The sequence below is a fragment of the Megalobrama amblycephala genome, linkage group LG21 (genome assembly GCF_018812025.1).
Source record: "Megalobrama amblycephala isolate DHTTF-2021 linkage group LG21, ASM1881202v1, whole genome shotgun sequence".
Lineage (NCBI taxonomy): Eukaryota > Metazoa > Chordata > Actinopteri > Cypriniformes > Xenocyprididae > Megalobrama > Megalobrama amblycephala.
Window position 1 is genome coordinate 4,724,637 of NC_063064.1, and position 23,419 is coordinate 4,748,055.

Consider the following 23,419-nt stretch of genomic DNA (forward strand, 5'->3'; position numbering starts at 1 on the left):
TAAAAGTAACTTCTTCCTGAGTCTCTCCATCATTGTCCAACTCCGGTTTGAACAATGTAAGGCTGAACACCGTTACTGACAATCCTAATTTTGGCTGCGTGACATTCTCCAGCTTTGTTGTTGTTGAGCAACCGAAGCGCGAGCTGTTAAAGCTCCGCCCTCTTCTGGAAAGCGGGTCGGGAGCAGCAGCTCATTTGCATTTAAAGAGACACACACAAAAACGGCGTGTTTTTGCTCACATCCAAATAGGGGCAAATTTGACAAGCTATAATAAATGATCTGTGGGGTATTTTGAGCTGAAACTTCACAGACACATTCTGGGGACACCAGAGACTTATATTACATCTTTTAAAAGGGGCATTATAGGTCCCCTTTAAGTAAACAACAAATATGCCAACAAACGGCTGCGTTTATCATGTTTGTTTCGCAATCTTGCTAGTGATTTCTGATAAAACTTCCATTCGATGGGGAAATTATGGGTTTGTGTGACGTTGTTCTAAGAGAGGGTGAGTTTCTGGCACGACAGTGGAAATGCAGCGTGGTTTTGGGCTTGGTGCTACAGGTCTGAGGCTATTGGCCCGGCCCATTGAAAGCCCTGGCTCGCACTGGCCCGACAAGTGGAAAAGTGGCTAATGTTGTTCACTACATGATTATTGTGGCCAAAACAATAGATATTACAATATCTTTAGAAATTTCGGAAAAATAAATAAATAATGCTATTGGTCATAATTAATTTAAAAATAAAAACATTTTGTGTTTTAGGCCAATGAATCACTCGAAATATGTGTAAGGAGGCAAAGACAGAGTTTGTTATTATAGCGTACAAAAATAATTTGCAGTTGATCTGCAGACTTTTTTTTAAGGAATACAAAACAATGGCGAGCTAACTTTTCTCGGGTACGGGTAGAGTGTCTCACTTTTGTCAGTCATCTCCTCCAACATGGTTTTGTAGCTACACACTACATCATGGTCTTCTTCTTTTTTTTAATGAAGGGTGGCTACCAGTGTTAAGATGCAGTACTGCCACCTTCTATGTTGGAATGCCAAACTGATCATTTATTGTTTTGTTATTTACAATGTTATGTGTAGTATTAGAATTATAATATTTCATTGTTAAATATCACAGTTACTGTCAATATTGGAATACGGCGACACTCCTAACATGACTAAAATGAATGTATAAATCATTTAACTGACGATTAAAATACAAAACAAAATAAAAATTGAGAAAATATTTCCAAACACTAGTAACACTGCTTCAAAAGTACAAAGTGCTTGCGCTCGCTGACAGCAGATATGAGCGAGGCCCTCAAGCTGTCTCAGGGTGCCCTGCGCTCTGGTGTGCACAGTAAGGTCACTGAACATGTCTTTCCTTGAGGACGCCCTGTCGGATTCACAGTGACATAATCTGTACATCTTACACAACACTGACATCACAATCCTGCTGTATCATCCCTGTGGATGACAAAGACCCGGGGACTGTCCCTGCAGTAGATTACTGTAAATTGCTTTGAATGAAAAAGCATTTGTCAAAAAAAATGACAGTTAATCTGTTCAGTTGAGATACAGAGTTGTGCCACAAGGGCATTTGAGACAATACAGACTTTAGCTCTGTTCTAAAACCTGGAGCTGCCTCGCTGTCTATGAACTATAAGGGCAGCTGCCTTCTCAGGCAGCATGCTAACTGTAACCGAACCTCATAGTCGACTATTTAAAATGATCAACATAAGTCTCAACTCATAACTGATACCAGTAGAGTTCGACATTAGCATGTTGCTAAGCTAATCTCACAAAATGATAATATGTCCAATGAAATGAAAAGGAAATCTATTTTTTTAAATGCATATTATTGATCTTATTGTGAACGATTCATCCACATATGCTTTTCAAAAAAACATCATAACTTCCAGTGAAACGACAGACTTCTCTCTGGTGATGTATGCCGTACTTCTTTCATTATTTGGTCTGTTAAACTCCCTTTTTACAATTGACTGCAAGCTCACATTCAGATCCGACTCCATCCAGTTAACAACCGATGGACCGAATCAATTCCCCGCCCTACAATCTTTTTCTTTTCCGATAATCCGTTTCACTCGAATACATGTCACAGTATGGAAGAAAAAATCTGTCGCTACTTCTGTTACATTGAGACTTTAAAAAACACAGAGTAAATATACAAAACAGTGCACTGTTAATTCATTTGAGCTTTTATTTATTATACTTTGTGGTGTTGACTGAAAAGTAAATTTTATTTAATTCATTCGCCATCTTGGATGGATTTTTTCCACTGATGTTGTTGATGTTGTAGCAGTGCATTCTGTGATTTTTTGGCCAAAATGAGGTACCTTATAAGGCAACATAATGCTGCTGTGCCTACCTTTTAGAACAGTCATTACTTTGAAACCTATGATGCCTTAAATTGCTGTCCAAGAAAGGCATCTCATTAGGTTCTGGAACAAAATAAATAAATGAGGATGTGTTTGATTTTTTAATACCCTAGTTTAAGTCTAAGGTCATTTCACTGCTTGCCAGCAGCATTGTTGAGAAATGTGGCTTTGCAGCAGGCTGTGAGAGTGTTTCCTCATTCACACGTTGCCTCAAATATCTCTGTGAACGCTGTGCCTCTTTGCCTGTGGTAACCCAGGCAACCCAGACACTAAAAATAGAGTTGGCTGCTCCGGCTTCAGTCATTCCCACAGAGCTTTATGATTCCAGCGGTTTAAACATGCGATTCTTAACACATGCACAAATCACTTCATGTCCTCTCTCCCTGAGATAACATGGCTATTACATATAGATAAAGAACTTCATGGACTTTACAACTCTGGGCCTCAGTGTTCTTACAGCTAGTAGGTGTTGATATTTAATGTGTGTGTGTGTGTGTGTGTGTCATATACATCTGTAAGTGAACTAAAACAGCTGTTTCAGTGACTCACTTGTGGAGCACAGCGATCTCATTTTCAATGCTGTTTTCTTTCCCCTCCAGAGCTTTTTTCGGGATGCACTTAATTGCCACTAGTTTTCTCGTCCTCTTCTCCTCTGCAAGCACCACCTCAGAGAAAGCCCCTCTGTAAGACAAAATCCATCAGAATTCAGAAAAAAACAGGGCTCAACAGACCACCATCAAGGTCCTACAGGGACAGATATACAAAACATTTAGACGATAAATAGCATGTACATTTCACAGCATTTCTAACGACGTGAATAACATTAACTACCAATTAAGTACATAATTAATTTAAAGTTAGTGTTGTTGAGTAAATCTAGCTTTTTTATATTTGGTTCTCTGGGTTGGCTAAGAGTCTGACTGGGGGTTCCTGGCCGTGGAAACAAACAAACAAACAAACTAAACTAAAACTATGAAAGATTTTTGATAATCGAAATATAGATTAAATAAAATATCCATATTGTATTACATAAAAATGAAAAAAAAAAAAAAAAAAAAAAAACTTTCAAATTAAAAATGGGAAATTTTGCATTGGCGACTAACTGATATAAATAAGTTTAAATACTAAACTTTAATTACTATAAACGGTAACACTTTATTTTATAGTGTCATTGTTACATGTAGATACTGTAGTAATAACTGGAAATTATGCATAATTACATGCAATTAACCCTAAACCAAACCCTCACCCTAACCATAAACATATTGTAAGTACATGCAGTTAATTATTATTACTACTCAATACTTAAATGTACAATTACACTTTAATACTGACAACTTAAAATAAAGTGTAACCCTATAAACTAATATTTAATTTCACCATTTGATACAATGCAATTGTGCACATACATGTTTTTATATTAAACATTAACCCACCCTTAAACCTAACCATACCACCAAACCTGTCCCTAACCTCACCCGTATCCCACCTCAATGTTTAATACAACATGAACACAGTAAGTACAATGTACCTAACAATTATTTTTTGATGTAAGTGCAGAGTAGTTACATAGGAATATATATTAAAAAAAAAACAACAAAATTATTAAAACTCAAACAAAAAAAATGAAAATGTATATATATAAAAAAGCTCATTCAAAATATTAATAAATACTATAATAGTATATAAATAATACTAAAATAACTTTAGTTCCTGGGTCATAAAAAGTTGGAAACCACTAACTAAAACAACGACAAATATGCAAAATTCCTACAATTGTTGGCAGGAGTAGCATCCTGTTGGAACAGCGCTCCTTTTATTTCACTATTAATATGATCAACAGATCTTTACAGTGCAAGTCGCAGATGGGTTGAATGTTGGCATATTCTCAAACAGGCTTGTTTCAACAAGAGCTAACAAGAGACAACATGTAAATTTGAGTTCTTATCTCCAAATGTGAATGTGACAAGAATATGTGTCCTGCCCACAGAGAAATCTCATTGGTTCAGATTACCACTGCACACAGCTGCGCATTAAGTGTCATGTTTAACCACTATAGTGGGTCAGTGAAAGCATAGGAAAACAGGAAGAAGATGTAAACAGACTTCCTCTGAAAGGATAACAGCACAGGCAGCAAGTTCTCTAGAAGAGCTTAAAGGGATCATTCACCCAAATAAGAAAACTTTGATTAATCGTCCTCAGGTCATTCAAAACTAGGGTTGCAAACTTTCCACGGAAACTTAACCTTGGGAATTTTGGAAATTTTCCAATTTGGAAACTTAACAGGAATTTATGGGGATTTACAGGAATTTATGAGAATTTATGGGAATTAATTGGAAATTTTGGGTAAATGTATATACATTTATAATATTTATATAAAATGTATCATAAAAAAAACAAATATAAACATTTAGTTTGGTCATAACATGAAATAACAGTTATTTATTTTTTGTATTCAATTAATTCTAATTTAGTAAATATGTAAAACAAATACATTTTTATTGCAGCAATTTAGAAGCCTTCAGAAATCATTCTAATATGCTGATTTGATACTCAGTTATTATCATTGTTGGAAACAGTTGTGCTGCTTAATATTTGTAATACTATTTTCAGGATTGACTGATTAATAAAAAGTTAAAAAGAACAGAATTTATTCAAAACAGAAATCTTTTCTAACAATATCACTTAAATATCACTTTTTATAAATTTCACACATCCTTGCTGAATAGAAGTATTCATTTCTTTCAAAAAAGAGAAAAATTTTGAATGATAGTGTATATTGTTACAAAAGATTTCTATTTTAAATAAATGCTGTTCTTTAAATTTTTATTCATCAAAGAATCCTGAAAAAGTATCACAGGTTATAAAAAATGTAATCAAATTATCATATTAGAATGATTTCTGAAGGGTCATGTGACACTGAATACTGGAGAAATGATGCTCAAATTCAGCTTTGCATCACAGAAATAAATTATATTTTTATGTATATCACAATAGAAAACCATTATTTTAAATTGTAGTCATGTTTCACAATATTACTGTTTTTTCTGTATTTTTGATCAAATGTGCATGTTATGGACTGGGGGAATGCACAAGTGCGTGCAGGGGGTGTGTCCTCACTAGCCCTGCAGTAAGAAGTGTGCTGTGTGAATGTGATTGAGGAATGTGCAGGGTAAAAATTCAACTAAAATTGCATTAAATATGGTTGTTTTAACCAAAATTATGCTGCAGGATGTTTTCTTTAACTACATTTAAGTACCCTGTTATAGGCTAACCTGCAATTTTGCAAATTCCCTGTTTATTCCCATTAATTCCCATATATTCCCGTTGATTCCCATATATTCCCGTTGATTCCCATGGAAAGTTTCCAGTTTTGAAAATTCCCGGAATTTTGCAACCCTATTCAAAACCCATACAAAGTTTGGTCATCCCTCGGTGACACTGTCCGGCAACATTGCTCAAAAAGTTGCCCTGTGTATCATCACCTTAAGTGTCTTATAAACCAAAGTAAGCAAAGCAAGTCAAAGGTCAGGTGAAAAATTATTTGCAGAGTGTCGATTCAACTTCAGTTGTTTCAGTTGGCTTCATACCACCGCACGCAGAGATCCAGTCACAAGACATCATTTGAACAGAGGATCTGTGATCAGGCCTAAAAGCTCTGATATCATCAGCAAACCACCTAGCCTGTTCAATATTTGAGAATAGAATAAAGATTAAGAGTAAACTCATTATTAAACAGGATGTGATTATAGCTCCTCGGCGGCACAGATCCGGCCAGGCAGCCTGATCCCAGAGAGCTCAGCACCGCCATGGAGGACAAACACTGATATGATGCATAGTTAAGCCTGTACGCGAACGTGTGTCCTCAGCACATGACCAGAGGACAGGGGAAGACTGTGAGCTAAACCGGCGACGCTGAGCCTGCGAGGACACATACAGTACAGGACATTTCTCATCAGCCCATGCACTCGTTCGAGTACAGCAGTGCCACACTAGTGACATGACGAGCGTAAAACAGCAGACCGTGCATATGTCGGACATCTTGTGCAGTGTTGTGACCTCAACAAACTCAATATTGTTCAGCAACTGGAATCAGTTGCTCTACTGTAAGGAAATCGCACACTTATACACAGTCTAACTAGTCTAACACATGCAGGCAGAGCCTAAAATGAACACTCACCAAGCAAAGAATGTGAGTAAAATAGCTGTTGGTAACATTTTTATGAATTCTAACCATGCAAAACTGTGAGAACATGAACAAATGTGAACGACGCTTGGGACAGCTGTTCTCAGTTTTAACGGCCATAACACATAAATGATCAGCTTTGTTTATGAATTATCAAGGCCACAATTTTTATTTCCTTTTTAATAATCTATTAGTGTGTTGTTAACTTGCTATGCAGTTGCTAGGGTATTTGGTGGTTGTAGGGTGAGCTGGGGATTGTGGGATGTTAGATAGCAAAGCAGCACATTCCTCTCCGGTCAGGGACACAAGAGGACGGCCATCTGGTGGAACCAGGGGATGTGGACTAGATTACAACACAGGCCTGTCTGTTGTGGCTTCCTCATTATGCTTCCCAAATGACACAGAGGACAGAGAGAGGTTGGCTGGGGGGCAGAGATGGACTCCAAAACATGATCTGGAATTATAAAGTTATGCCTGAAAGATTGTCGTTTTCATTAACGCTAAACCTAATACATGTAGTGACTGTCAGCTGCGCTTTTAATTTTTATTTTATTGAAATTGTTTTTTTGTTGTTGTTGTTTTCAGTATTGGAAAAATAAGCCAGCTTGTCACAATGCACTCTTGAATTGAACAATTTTGCTGCCTACCATTTGGAACAATCTTTGACATCATCGTGATAATGTCTATAACAATGTCACATTCTCTATCCTTTATGTTTTCTTTCCCTCCATTAAGCACTCTTTTCCATTAACATACTTTCTATTTCTCTCTCCTTCTTTCTCATGTTCCATTAAAACCACACTTTTGCTTGGTTTGGCCACTGCTGAAATTGTGGTTTCCCTGAGAGGAAACAAGAGGTCAGGAGCAATGCAGAGGGGAGAGCGAGTTCCAGTCCGTGTTACATGACTCTCACATCTCACTTCAGAAGGAAGAGCCTTCTCGGAAAGAAATTTTAAAGGAATAGTTCAATAACCACTGCAACCAGTTCACTCAGTCAGAACTGTATCAGTAGAAATCATCACATGAAGTTATCATATGGCTACTTTTATGATACATTAGGGCTGGGACAATATATCGAAGCATCGAAATTTGTGGATCGATTCTGTCATTTTCCAAATGCGTCGCAAAAGCTTAGTTTTTAACAGTAGATGGCACTCTAGGCTAGTTTTTAACCGCACGCTAAAATGCTCACAAAGAAGAGCGCTCGTGCGTTCGGCCGAGTCTGAGAATATACTTGCGCCTCAGAATGCTTTTATGACGCGAGATTATTGTAAACAGCCCACTGAAAACATCCTTGTAATTCGTTTCAACCTTTTCGAACTTTATGAATGATTATTTTATAGAAGGTTCAAGTGGAGTGTGTAAGGAATTGGAAGGAAGCAGTTGTTTCTAAAGCACACAGTGCCATCTGCTGTTAAAAACTACGCTCAGAATCGATTCGAGAGAGAATCGCAATACATTTGGAAAATATCAGAATCGAACCGGACTCATTGGTACCAATGGTAACAAATGGTAGTTTGAAGGAGTTTGCCAGAGAGAGTAAACTGTTCTTCAAGTTCGCTTTGGCAAGCTCTAAATCAACTTTGTCTTGGTCTGATCTTTTTCGAAATTACATCATACAACTTTGTTCTTAAATTTTGCTTAAAGTAGGCTATATATCTGGGCCTTAAATCGTCCATTTTGTTTGAATTGCATGGAAAAGAGTAACCAGTAGATTATTAAAGACTTCTTCATCTGAGTTCATTTTTGGGTCAATCATTTTAAATTAGAGCACCGAGGCAAACAAATTACATGGGGGTGTGACATTCTTTAGAAAACAATTAATCCAATCTAATTAGATACCACAAACAATTTAATAATTCATCTCTCAAGAGACCGACGCTACATGACATCTTGCTTCCTGAGGCAGTGCTCAGCCTAAATTCAGTTTAGTGCAGGTCCCACAGACTTTACACGGAACCGTAATTTCTGCTGATTGCGTTATGTAATGTTCCCTAAAATAAACAAAATGCAGGTGCAGCTCATGTGCTGGAGGCCAGACTGAGACCGAGATCGAGATCGTGTGAATCAAGTCAGACGGTCAAGTGTCTCTGAACGGATGCCATATTAAGGTTAAAGGATTAGTCCACTTTCAAATAAAATTTTCCTGATAATTTACTCACCCCCATGTCATCCAAGATGTTCATGTCTTTCTTTTGTTAGTCGAAAAGAAATTAAGGTTTTTGATGAAAACATTCCAAGATTATTCTCCTTATAGTGGACTTCAGTGGCCTTCAGATGGTTGAAGGTCAAAATTACAGTTTTATTGCAGCTTCAAGGGCTTTAAACGATACCAGACGAGGAATAAGGGTCTTATCTAGCGAAACGATCTGTCATTTTCTAAAAAGAATGTGCAGAATTATTAGGCAAGTTGATTTTCTGATCATATTTTTTTTCCAAGCACATTTTACCAATTCCAATCCACATCAATCTTAATAACTACTATTAATATTGTTTTTAATCATTTATAAGTGATATATAATTGTTCATGAAGGCTGGAAATGAAAAATGCTCTATATTCAGGTGTGCAGAATTATTAGGCAGGTTTTCTTTTACAGGCAAAATGAGCCAAAAAAGAGATTTAACTGAGACTGAAAAGTCAAAAATTATTAAATACTCATGAGAAGGACGCAATACTAATGCAATACTAGAAATTGCAAAGTTAAAGCATGACCAATGGACGGCAAAATGCTCATTGGTTAATTGCATGTTAACTGCAAAAGAATTAAGAATTCTGGTGAAGAATTAAGTGTGAAACCATCAGGAACCCTTTAGTCTCCAGCGCCACCATTTTCCAGAACTGAAACCTACTGGAGTCTCCAGAAGTGCAAGGTGTCAGGATCTCAGAGACTTAGGTTAGCTAAAGAATCCTAAAAAATGACCCGCTCTTAATAAGAATCACAAGCTGAAGTGTTATAAAATACATGAAGACTGGGTTTTTATAGACAGCTTGAGAGTGACTCTTGAAGGACCAGCACCACATTCTCTTGTACCATTGTTTGAAGAATTTATCTTCCAAAATCTGGCAGTAAGGTGTGGGAGTTCACTTTTAGTCCATCTCTTATCCTGAAATGTCAGTCTTGCAGATATGGACTAAAAATGATCTTCCAAAACTTACTGCCAGATTCTGGAAGATAAATTCTTCAAACAGTGGTACAAGAGAATGTGGTGCTGGTCCGCTTTCCGCATTCTTCGAAACACTTACGCTGTATGTCCCTTTTTCCGTATGTAGAATAGGGAAGGCGTAGGACAGCATAAGCTTTTTGAAGAATGCGGAAAGCGGAAGCACATGCAAGGCGATAATTGTGAAAAAAGTAAAAAAAAATAAAAAAGTGATTTTTTATTTTTTTGCATGTTTGTCACACTTTAATATTTCAGATCATCAAACAAATTTAAATATGAATAACAAAGATAACACAAGTAAACAACATGCAGTTTTTAAATGAAGGTTTTTATTATGAAGGGAAAACAAAATCCAAACCCACATGACCCTGTGTGAAAAAGTGCTTGCCCCCTAAACCTAATAACTGGTTGGGCCACCCTTAGCAGCAACAACTGCAATCAAGCATTTGCGATAACTTGCAATGAGTCTGTTACAGCGCTGTGGAGGAATTTCGGCCCACTCATCTTTGCAGAACTGTTGTAATTCAGCCACATTGGAGGGTTTTTGAGCATGAACCTTTTTGAGGTCATGCCACAGCATCTCAATAGGATTGAGGTCAGGACTTTGACTAGGCCACTCCAAAGTCTTCATTTTGTTTTTCTTCAGCCATTCAGACGTGGACTTGCTAGTGTGTTTTGGATCATTGTCCTACTGCAGAACCCAAGTTCACTTCAGCTTGAGGTCATGAACAGATGGCCGGACATTGTCCTTCAGGATTTTTTGTAGACAGCAGAATTTATGGTTCCATTTATCACAGCAAGTCTTTCAGGTCTTGAAGCAGCAAAACGGCCCCATACCATCACTCTACCACCACCATATTTTACTGCTGGTATGATGTTCTTTTTCTGAAATGCTGAAATGTTACTTTTACGCCAGATGTAATGGAACACACACTTTCCAAAAAGTTAAACTTTTGTCTCGTCAGTCCACAGAGTATTTTACCAGAAGTCTTGGGGATCATCAAGATGTTTTCTGGCAAAACTGAGACGAGCCTTTATGTTTTATGATGAAGTCATGAACACTGACCTTAACTGAGGCAAGTGAGACCTGCAGTTCTTTGGATGTTGTTGTGGGGTCTTTTGTGACCTCTTGGATGAGTCGTCGCTGCGCTCTTGGGGTAATTTTGGTCGGCCGGCCACTCCTGGGAAGGTTCACCACTGTTCCATGTTTTCGTCATTTGTGGATAATGGCTCTCACTGTGGTTCGCTGGAGTCCCAAAGCTTTAGAAATGGCTTTAGAACCTTTTCCAGACTGATAGATCTCAATTACTTTCTTTCTCATTTGTTCCTGAATTTCTTTGGATCTCAACATGATGTGTAGCTTTCGAGGATCTTTTGGTCTACTTCACTTTGTCAGGCAGGTCCTATTTAAGTGATTTCTTGATTGCGAACATGTCTGGCAGTAATCATGCCTGGGTGTGGCTAGAGAAACTGAACTCAGGTGTAATAAACCACAGTTAAGTTATGTTTTAACAGCAGGGGGCAAGCACTTTTTCACACAGGGCCATGTGGGTTTGGATTTTGTTTTCCCTTCATAATAAAAACCTTCGTTTTTATCTAATTGCGTATTATACATTTTAACATCATAATCTGGATTTAAACATTCCATATTGGTGAACAGGTTCTTTACTGTGTTTTTGGGTGAACAAATTATTTACAGTACAGTCCAAGTAGGGACTTCCTGCATAAACATACTACAATCAGACACAAGTTTGCTTGTGATATGCATTGATTCTTGATGAACTACAGGTCAGGTGATATTTTTAAATGCCTGATTACAATACCAAACACTGTATTTTTATATTTGCTAGAAATATTTATATTTTCATTAAGTATTAGGTTTTCACCTGTTTCACTGTCCACACCACAAAAGAATGATCCATTTTAGCAAGATTTTATATATTTCTATTTTCATTAAATGGTCTTAATAATGTTTTTTTTATTATTATTCAAATATTTTAGGTATGTTTTTGTATTTAAGTTATTTAGTAATTATTAATATTTTGAATTATATTTTGTTTATATTTTCAGTTTAAATTTTATTAATTTTGTTATGTGCTTTTGTCAAGTTTTTGTTTATTAGAATATTTCTATTTAGCTTACATTTATTTTCATTTCAGTTTAAGTAATAATACAAGTTGTGTCTTTATCCTAGACTCATTGAAAACATAAAACTAAAGGACAGCTGGCGTAACCTCATCAAAAGTGGTCCGAAAATCCATAAGAACAATGTTATGAAATGCTATAGACGTCTATCATATTCCCATAAATCATAGTGAAAGAGTTGTTATACGTTTCTGGCACACAGATGATGAGAACAGTTTCACTAGGCATGTGATTCAGAGAAGAGCACTTAGAATGTGGTCGATCAGGGTCACACACAAACATGCACAAACAGCAGCACTGATTGATCTCCTGGGATATTTTTGTTTCCAAAACAGGAGTTGCGACCTCACACCTGGCCGTCGGCCGAGCCCGGAGGTTAGCCTGCAGACAATAGCACTAAACATGAACAGACAATATCTGTAATGTCTAGACTAGAAGACTAGATGTGAGACACTAACAGCAAATTCCAAATGTTATTTTTTACACGGTGTTCACAGAGGTTCACTTCCACATGGCCTTTAATTATGATCATCAGAATTTCATTATTTGATTTAAAGTGACCATGCGAGTAGTGATTCCTTGCAAAGCCTGAAGTATTTTACTTAAAGGGTTAGTTCACCCAAAAATGAAAATTCTGTCATTAATTACTCACCCTCATGTCATTCCACACCCGTAAGACATCTTCAAAACACAAATTAAGATATTTTTGATAAAATCCAAAGCTTTACATTTTTTTTTTTTCCCAATCAGTGGTTCAGAGCGTGAAAGTCATGTGATTTCAGTAAACGAGGCTTTGTTACGTCATTAGTGTTTTGAAATTTCAATGGTTCACGTTACTTTGGCATTTCGATACACATTCTGAACCACTGATTCGAAAGGAAAGATTCGTAAAGCTTTGAAGCTTCATCAAGCAGTGTTTTGAAATCATCCATCACTAGATATTGTTGAATAAAGACATTATTTTGTTTTTTTGGCGCACAAAAAGTATTCTCGTCGCTTCATAACATTAAGGTTGAACCACTGTAGTCACATGAACTGTTTAAATATGTCTTTAGTAGCTTACTGGGCATCTGAAAGCGTTAATAAACTTACTGTCAATAGAGGCCTCACTGAGCCATCAGATTTGATCAAAAATACCTTCATTTAAGTTCTGAAGATGAACGAAGGTCTTGAACGACATGAGGGTGAGTAATTAATGACAGAAATGTCTTTTTTGGGTGAACTAACCCTTTAAGACCAAGGCTTTCAAAAGCAATTTAAAAAGTATTCGGAATTTTTGTAAACCAATCAATTTGACACAACTTTACGATTTAAAATAAAGTCGCAATGATCTGTACATACAAACAGGCACATTTATTATTCTCCAAACACTAGTGAGCTACCTTTGTGGCTGTCTATTGTCTACATCTGCAGCTGCCTTTTGAGCCAACATACTAAGTAGCCATTCAAACGCCATGCTTGCACTGCGCTTGCATTTTGCGTCTTTTGCAACACTTCACACATGACATAGTATTCTAAGAACGAATTTAAAAAAAGAAAAGAAAAGTGTCTTGGATCTTGTTTTTTTTTATTTCACAGTTCTTAAAATAGGGGCCTAAAAGACAAGAGTAGTGGGCGGGACGGGCATGGCTGATAATGAAGAACACACTCTTGTTGTTGCAAACCATTACTTGCGGTGAGAAAAACAAGCTGCAGAAGACCAGAAACATCTTTCCTGTGAAAGTATGACTTCATCGACAGCTCCTCACCTTCATGAATTCATCAGCTTGTGCACACCTGATAGATGAAATGGGGGGAGGGGCGGATGATGCAATGATTGATGAAGGAGATTAGCGGGCTGGGGGAGGGGGGGATGCGGAGAGACAAGCGACAGCAATCAGAAGATTAACCTTTCATTCCAGGAATAATCGCTGCGGAAGACACACCCCGATTCCACTTGTGCGTGTGAACGGGAGTGCGTTTGCGTGTTTGTGGGTGTACATGCGTGCAAATGTGTGTGTGTGCACAAGGATTGGTGATTGAATAATAAATGCACAGGGACACCTCATGGTGTTTACCAGCCTGGTAGAAACACCTGCTCTCCCACAAACACACACTTTCAGTTACTGCTCACACCTCCACTAGCACATAACAAACAATTAAAAGCCAGAGTACAATCTGTTTTTGAAAAACTTAAATAACAAAGTGTTTACGTGACACAATCAAAGACTTAATCTTTCTCTTTTTACAGAGAAAAACAAATATTAAATGTCAATGTTAAATTACTGTTAATACCAAGCATGTGGCTTTCACTTTAAATATTTACGCTGCCACCCAAACTGCTCTGACAACACTCTGGATGACACACCACGCTCATCTCGCCTTGGGTTAAACCAACACTCACAACAGCCTGTAACTGCATCTGCTAATAAGCAGCAAATGGAAATTCAACATGCCGTAGTGTGCTTCACATCAATGAAAGGGAAACCATTAAATTGCTATGGCAACTCAGCAGTGATTTATTGGTTCAGCTCAGTGCCTATTCTGATGGATTATGGGTTCTTCATAATCAAATCAAGTACCTGGAGGAAACGGCGCTTCATGACTGGATAACCCAGAACCGAAACAATCTGCTGTTAAACAGGATAATGTTACATAGCAGAACAAGGCGAAAACAAGCATTATTATTACTATCGCTCATACTTGCAGTAAGGGATATGAACAAATCCATAACCAAATACACGGCGTGTAGCTCACCCCACACTGTTTGTGCGACAGACGCAGGAATCGCACCTCAAATCATTGCGGCTTTTAGGCTGTTTGCAATCACGTGGTTCTGGTGGCGCGCGAAATTCCGTTGGAGGGCAAGCAGCGAAAATTAGAATGGAAGAGATGGAGAAAAGTCCTTTCTGTGCTGATTTAGAAAGGTATAAACAGAAAATCACAACATATGTTGGACATGATCTTTATGTTATGAAGATAAGTGACTTTTCCACTAAACCGTCATGATATCTGTCGTGATTGTGAAAAATGTCGCCATTGTAGGTCATTTATGCTGAATCGAGAATTGCAACAGGAGCTCACATCATCGTTCAGACGGTGTAATACAATTTTTCGCCTTTTCTACATGTAAAAACACACTAAGGGAAGCAGGCTGAGGAGGTCACGGCCGACGACGTATAGCAAATCTAATAATGTCACTGATTGAACCCACTCCCTATTACTCAATAAAATAATCACATTGCTGAGTGTTTTTGAACGTTTTGTATTTTGTTTTGGTGTAATAATTAACATTACATTTGCGAGTATGACTCTCTCTCGGCTTGTGAATGAGTATAACCTGCACACAGCCACTTCAAAACTGTTTACGAGCTTCTATGGGTGTGATTTTGGTTGTCATTAGTTGAAATAAATACAAATGTCCGCTGAATGCCCCTCCGATTCTCCTCCGTGGTCATATGGGAAAGTGAATATTTAAAAAGACAACATTAAAACTACACTTACATTTAACGCTACACCCTTCCAACAAAGAAATTGATCGACTCTGTCAGCTTGTTAAACATATTTGGACATTTTCTACCATATGATGGCTGAAGCAGCAGCGCGTGACACTGTTCTCATGGTAACCAGATCAACACTGTAAACAGAATTCTACAAAACTGAAGTGAAATCATCAAATTACCATTCAATGGGATAAAATAGCTTCTCTTCCCTAACGATGCCATGAAGAATGTGAATATTTAACCAAGTCAAAAACAAAAAAGGTAAGCAGGTATCCATATTCATTTCAGTATCAGCAGACGCAAAACGCTACAAAGGTGACAACTTTTAAAGTTAAAAAACGATATAAGTTATGTAAACGATAAAAGCTCCTTGGGGGTTCTCAGTTTGATCGATTTGAGCAACCATAAATGACGCAAAACATATGAATTTTGAGTTTTTGATAGGATTTCTATATAGAAAAATCAGTCCCTGCCCTCCAGCCGCATTTCACATGCAGCAGTGACGTCATGTGCAAACAACCTATTGAGTGATTATTTAATTCTATGATGATTCTCTGGCTATTCAAAAGTAGACATAGATTCTAATAACATTTTAATCATAGAAATTTGAGAATAATTATATTAGTCTAGATCAACATTGTTACTGTTAACTAAAACTGAAACTTAAAAAGTATTTTTGTTAATTGAAGTAAAATAAAATATAAATATTGTTATAAAAATATAAGGTAACACTTTAGATTGGGGCACACATATTCACTATTAAAGGTCCCGTTCTTCGTGATCCCATGTTTCAAACTTTAGTTAGTGTGTAATGTTGTTGTTAGAGTATAAATAAAATCTGTAAAATGTTAAAGCTCAAAGTTCAATGCCAAGCGAGATATTTTATTTAACAGAAGTCGCCTACATCGAACGGCCAGTTTGGACTACATCCCTCTACTTCCTTCTTTAATGACGTCACTAAAACAGTTTTTTGACTAACCTCCGCCCACAGGAATACACAAGAGTTGCGTTTGTAGAGTGTGTTTGTCGCCATGTCGTCGAAACGCTGTTATTTTCATCCCGCAGTCCAATCACCGGGTCTGATTCCGGCTCAAATTGATAGGGTAAAATTAAAGACATGTTTACAATAACACTGAGCGCGTGCATCTCCACGTTATGGTAAGAGGCGTGACCTTTCCGGGCAAGGAGCGCTAAGCTGCTGTCGAATCACAACACAGGAACCGCTGGCACAATCAGAACTCGTTACGTATTTCTGAAGGAGGGACTTCATAGAACAAGGAAGTCATCAGCCCGTTTTTATGACAGTGGAAACAGCGGTATACAGATAAGTAAATTATGTGAAAAATACTGTGTTTTTTTTACACGCGAAACATGAACACATGTTATATTGCACACTATAAACACAATCAAAGCTTCAAAAAACCACGAAAAACGGGACCTTTAACTACAACTTTTGCATCAATTAACTCCTAATTACTGCTTATTAATAGTAAGTTAACTGTTGAGTTTAGCTATTTGGTAGGATTAAGAGATGTAGAATATGGTCATGCAGAATAAGGCATTAATATGTGCTTTATAAGTACTAATAAACAGACAATACCCTAGTAATATGCAAGCTAATAGGCAACTAGTTAATAGTGAGAATTGAACCATAAAATAAAGTGTTACCAAATATAAATATTAACTGAAAAACTTAAAGGAAAATTAGACAAGGCAAATGAAATGAAATGAAATAAGTTGAAGAACTAAAATTGCTAAAACTAAAACAAATATAAATTTAAGCTAATTATAAAAATTAAATAAAAACAAAAATACACATAAAAGGACTAAACTTAGCTAGAAATATAAAAAACAGCTAATTCAAATTATTAATAACTATAGTATACATTATAAATAATACTAAAATAACACTGGTCTACAGTGTAATTTTTTTTATATTTTTATTTTTTGGGGGGGTAGGTGGGATCTCTTAAAAAGAAAAACAAGAAATGGACTTTTACTTGTCTTCTTGTGCATATAGATAATTTTTTAAAGTAGAAAAATGTTTTGACAAACATTGATGTGGTACATTTAAATGTAATATTTATACAACTCTTTCACTGAATGATCAATTTTCCCAAGGGTTTAATGGATTTCTGACAACGGGCAGCAGCTGAATGGACCTCCATGCACGTTTGTAAGACATCTGAGCACACTTCACTGTGTGCTGTAGACCTGGTGATAAACAGGCCACCTCCTGCTGTGCCCCGGTGTGACTTTTTAGGGCTGGGAGAACGAGTGTGAATCATGTTATTGGAAACAAGGGCCATATGTCTTCCTGAGAAACCCCAAATGCAGATTTGCTTGTCCAGAGGTACATAAAGCTAAGCAGGTCTCACACTGCTATGCTGACCTGACAGAAATTTGTCAAACTGCTGGCCGTCCTGTGCTCTCACTGTCTATCAATCACTGAAATGAAAGTATGGCAGAGCACGAGGTCAGCAGCAACAGCAGAAGTGGGCACAGGCGATCCATACTCCGAATTGATTTTAGATTATTCCAGTGCTTTCAAACCGCCCACAAACCGCCAGCCCCCAGCAAAGCATGCTGGGAAGTGTCATAGTTCTTGCAGTGCTACTAAATAAGGCTGGCATGTGATTTGTTGTGGAACAGAATGACATGCTAGAAAAATAAAAACACACAAAACACACACTAACAAAGTCAAAAACATTAGACGAACTTACTAAAAATAAGGCATGATAGAGATGCTAAGTGATTAGATTTACAATTTCGGCCCATTTTGACAATAAGGCAGATGATATAACAGTATTACAGATTACTGTTATTATTATTATTTTTTTTTTTAAGAAATTAAACTTGTATTCAGCAAGGATGCCTTAATCAAAAGTGATATTAAAAAAATGTTTACATTGTTATAAAAGATATATGCTGCTCTTTTGAACTTTCTATTCAACAAAGAATCCCGAAATAATTAATTATTATTATATTATTAAATATAATTTATCATATATTTTCAAATTTGATAATAAAAAGATTCTTGAGCAGTATATCAAGTGATTTCTGAAGGATCATGTGACACTTAGGACTGGAGTAATGATGCTGAAAATTCATCACAAGAATAAATTACACATATATTATATTAAAATAGAAAAAAAGCTATTTTAAATTGTAATAATATTTCACAATAGTACTGTATTTTTATCAAATAAATGCAGCCTTTATGAGTAGAAGAGACTTTCAAAAACATTTAAAAATCTTACAGACCCCAAACTGTAGTATATTCCACTCGTTTTATTGTCAAAAGCTAAGGGATCAGAATATCGAAAAGACAAGGAAGTGGGATCTTTTTGACCAAGAAGACCCTAGCAACCACCAAAAATACCATAGCAACTGCATAGCAAAGCCCTGGTAACCACCTAGAACACCCTAGCAACATGGCAGCACAAACACCACTCACACCATACACTGTAAAAAAAAAAAAAATGCTTCTTTCCAGTGTAGAAAAATGAAGCCAAAATAATACGTTGTTTGGAGCCCGAGTCTGTACAGTAGTGATCCTGAGGTGGAGCCGGGGTATCAAAGCCCTGCCTACGCACTCCCGCTTCCACAGACTCAAGCCCAAAGTATACTTCATTTTTTATGCGTACGCAAGGGAATTTCGTCATCAGAAGAGTATGCGCGTACAGGTCGCACATGCGCATTTAATTTTTTGGTAAGTAATTAGTTCACCCACAAGGTGGCAGCCGTGGATGAACTAATCGCGTCGATTCACAATGTAGTCGAAGAAAAAACTGCATAAACAGAACAGAACGGAACGCATGCAAGCTACAGTGACAATGGAGGCCTATATAGTCGAGAGATTGTATGAAGAGGTTGAGAAACTACCCTTATTTGTACAACTCTAGCATGAAAGAATACAAAGATGTTTACATGGCTTGCAACTTGTGGCGAAAAGATTGCTCAAAACTGTGCATGCGTCAAACGCCCGTGTACGTGTACGAGCCAAATGAAGTACACTTTGCAAGAGTTCGCGTTCGACAGTGCGCAAACACTAGCGTACGTGTAAAAAAGCAAAATATAGTTTGGGCTTCAATCGCAAGCACAGCTGTCAATCATGACGTTGATTCCCGGTTTTACCTGCATTAATTAGTTAATTAAAACCTAACTTACTGGAAAAATGAACAGAAAAAATTATTTGAAATGTAATTGGAATTTTTTAGTTTTGCTCGAGTCCCATTTGATTACATGGGCGGGGTTTATGACCAATACTGCAGCCAGCCACCAGGAGGCGATCTAAATATTTTGTCTTCACTTTTCAGGACGTGTGCGGCACACTTTACTCACACTGTGTTCAGAAAAATAAAAATGTAAATATGTAGTTATTGCTGATTTGCTCCCACCAAAAATTATATTTTAGGCTGTTATATAAATATCCATCCTGCAGAGAATCCTTTTACATAAAAAAATGCTGTGTAAATAAATATTTTGATTAGTCATACAAAAACTGCCAACCCTACTCTTCCCTATTAACCAAAAATAGCTCTGGCTACTGGCCAGCAGCACTCTCTTAGTTAAAGGAAAACTGCTTCAGTCACCGTTTTTTCTTCTTCTTCTATTTCCACTTTCTATTCTGAAACATTGCTTTAAAATCTTTAGGTTTTTCAGGTTAAATCCAGGAACAAATCATGCAAAAGAAAAGAAAGCTTTGTCAAAATGTAAAATATAAAAATGTAAAATAGAGATCACTTTTCATTCTAAAGTGATGATTTGGTGCTCAAGAAACATTTCTTATTATTATCAATTTTGAAAACAGTTGTGCTGCTTGATATTTTTGTGGAAACCACGATACACACTACCATCAAAAGGTTAAAATTAATTCATTTATTCAGCAAGGACACATTAAGTTGATCAAAAGTGCAAAGTAAAAGACATTTTAATGTTACAAAACATTTTTATTTCAAATAAATAGTGTTCTTTTGATTTTTTATTCAAAGAATCCTGAAATAATCTATCACGATTTCCACAATTGATAATGACAAGTGATACATTGATAAGAGAAATTGAGTAGGCCTATACATAATAACTGAGCATCAAATCGGCATATTAGAATGATGTAATGATGCTGAATATTCAGCTTTGATAACAGGACTAAATTACATTTTTAAATATATTCACATTAGAAAACAACTGCAATCATATTTCACAACATTACTATTTTTACTGAATTAAAAAAAGGCATTTTTTAAAACGATAAAACTATCAAGCGCCAAAAGACAATAATATGTTTGATGATAGTAGAAGAAACTGTATTCAGGAGCTTTGAAAAACACACATTCACACCGCCGTCACAAAAATTTAAGTCTAATGTACATTTGCTAAGCATTGCAATTATGTACTTACGAAGATTACCCAACCCTCTTAATGTCCTCAGAAAACAGTCTGTTTAATCTGAAAGAGTGTCCACAGGAGTCACTTAGTCAAACATTTACTAAAGGAAGTCATTATGGTGTTGATAAACCGACTTTGTGGAATAACTGCATGAGAGCAGGGGCACGAGGGATTGGGTGGGGGTAAAGAAGCATGACAGTTTTCAATGCCGAGTACATCAACAACTGTTAAAACAGCGTGGAACAAACAGCGTCCGCCCAAAAGCTAAATACACAGTCTGTTGCTCTTGGATACAAGCAGAGCAAACAACAAACGATGCTTTAATGAGAACATACTGAAATACATCTGTAATGTATTGTATGACAACGTAACGCATGTGAAATCATACGCTTTACAGGTACACGTCCAAAGCGTAGGGCCATACAAGATCTTGTTTGATCAGTTTGGAATCGAGTCCTCAAATAAAAGCACAATAGATATGGGGCAGAAACAACACAGATATCAGAACTATGATTTTTTTAGCATGTTGCGATGCTGTTGTTAAGGTGTTATGGGCGATTGCTTACTGACCTATCTATGATATTAGTCTCTAAATTTGGCCTTCGGTTCGTCTGGCAGAAGCTAGTTATTTTAGTTTATAAAGTTTTAAATATGGATATTTTCTTACAAAAACCCATCGCTTTGCTTCAGAAGGCCTTTATGGAGCCGTGTGGATTATTTTTATGATGGATGGATGGATTTATTTTGGGCTTCAAAATACGTTTCCCCATTCACAACCATTATAAAGCTTGGAAGAGCCCAAGCTAATATATCTCAGATTGTGTTCGTCTTGAAGATAATCATATGCACCTAGAATGGCTTGAGGGTGACTAAATCATAGAATAATTTTCATTTTTGGGTGAACTAACTCTTTAACCACCTTGGTTTATTGCTGGTCCAAAATGGTCTACCGGCTTGATCCAGATGGTCATAAGTTGGATTTTACAGTAGGCTTATTTGACACCAGAGGAATTGGATTTGTTTTTCAAAGATGCAAATCAACATTTCCTGAGTTTCTCATTTACTCAATCAATAGCACTTTAGTGAAGCACATTAACAGTCTGACATTATATCGACATGTTCTTCAGTTTATGAGCTAGATTTTATGATGCTGGCTGAGTATATGTTTAAAGAGTCTGTTTAGCTTGATGAGGTTTGATGAGGAGCTGTGTAACATCCCTCAAAGCGGTAAGCATCCACTGCAGCTTAAAGTCAAACAGGGGAAGTCTAAGGAAAATCAGCAGAGCATTACAACTGGACAAAATCCCCAAAAAATCTTTTTCACTAGACTGAACATTGAGGCTCTCGATCCTTACGCATTACTCGCCAGATTATTAATAGAAAATAAAAACTTTGTTTCCATAGCAACAGTTATAGTCCATATGGAAAGTGTCTCCTCCTGTTGCCAAGACAACCAACCCACGATGAGCTCGCAGTTAAACGATGTAGAGAGCTGTTGATCTGTCCCCAAACAAGCCTGGACAACATACAAAACTGACCTTAAGAAAAGAGTTTAGCCAATATTAAAATCTTAAGACTTGAGACAGAGAATGTTGTTGTACCAAAAATACTGACTAATTGTCATAGATTTAAGATTTTTATAGGGTTGTCGATGTAACGCGTTCGTTTGATTAATTAGTTGTGTGAAAAAATAACGTGTTAAAATTAGTAATGCATTTAATGAACCCGCCCCGCCCCAGACCTACGTAGTTCATCTTACATTTCATAAAGTTGTCTGATGACGGTCAACAACTGCGTGATGGAGCCAATAGAATGCAGTTAGAATGGACCTAAAATTGAAGATGTCTCTGTTTTTGTCTTATATACATATATAAGATATAGAATATACATATTTATATCATGATATAGTTAAAGGTGCACTAGAACTTCTTTTTAAAAGATGTAATACAAGTCTAAGGTGTCCCCTGAATGTATCTGTGAAGTTTCAGCTCAAAATACCCCATAGATTTTTTTTTTTAATTCATTTTTTAACTGCCTATTTTGGGGCATCATTAACTATGCACCGATATATAGGCTGCGGCCCCTTTAAATCTCCCGCTCCCCCGCCCCGTAGCTCGCGCTTGCCTTGAATAGCATAAAAACAGTTCACACAGCTGATATAACCCTCAAAATGGATCTTTACAAGATGTTCGTCATGCATGCTGCATGCATGCATCGGATTATGTGAGTATTTATTTGGATGTATTACATTTGATTCTGAATGAGTTTGAGGCTATGCTGCGTGGCTAAAGCTAACATTACACACTGTTGGAGAGATTTATAAAGAATGAAGTTGTGTTTATGAATTATACAGACTGCAAGTGTTTGAAAATTAAAATAGCGACGGCTCTTGTCTCCGTGAATACAGTAAGAAACGATGGTAACTTTAACCACATTTAACAGTACATTAGCAACATGCTAACGAAACATTTAGAAAGACAATTCACAAATATCACTAAAAATATCATGTTATCATGGATCATGTCAGTTATTATCGCTCCATCTGCCATTTTTCGCTATTGTTCTTGCTTGTATACCTAGTCTGATGATTCAGCTGTGCACATCCAGACGTTTTGCCCTTGTCTAATGCTTGAACATGAGCTGGCATATGTAAATATTGGGGGCGTACA

General features: G+C 36.8%; 1 protein-coding gene across 4 annotated transcripts in view; it reads right to left on the reverse strand.

Moving 5' to 3' along the window:
* camk1b (calcium/calmodulin-dependent protein kinase Ib) overlaps positions 1–23,419 on the reverse strand; it is a 66,930-nt gene that overhangs the window by 24,852 nt on the left and 18,659 nt on the right. For 3 of the 4 annotated variants that reach the window (XM_048172106.1, XM_048172105.1, XM_048172104.1), the window contains exon 3: positions 2,937–3,068. In XM_048172106.1, the coding sequence (XP_048028063.1) occupies positions 2,937–3,068 (132 nt within the window). Of the gene's footprint in view, positions 1–2,936; positions 3,069–20,762; positions 20,904–23,419 lie in introns of those variants that run through there. The other variant, XM_048172107.1, reaches the window with a different exon arrangement.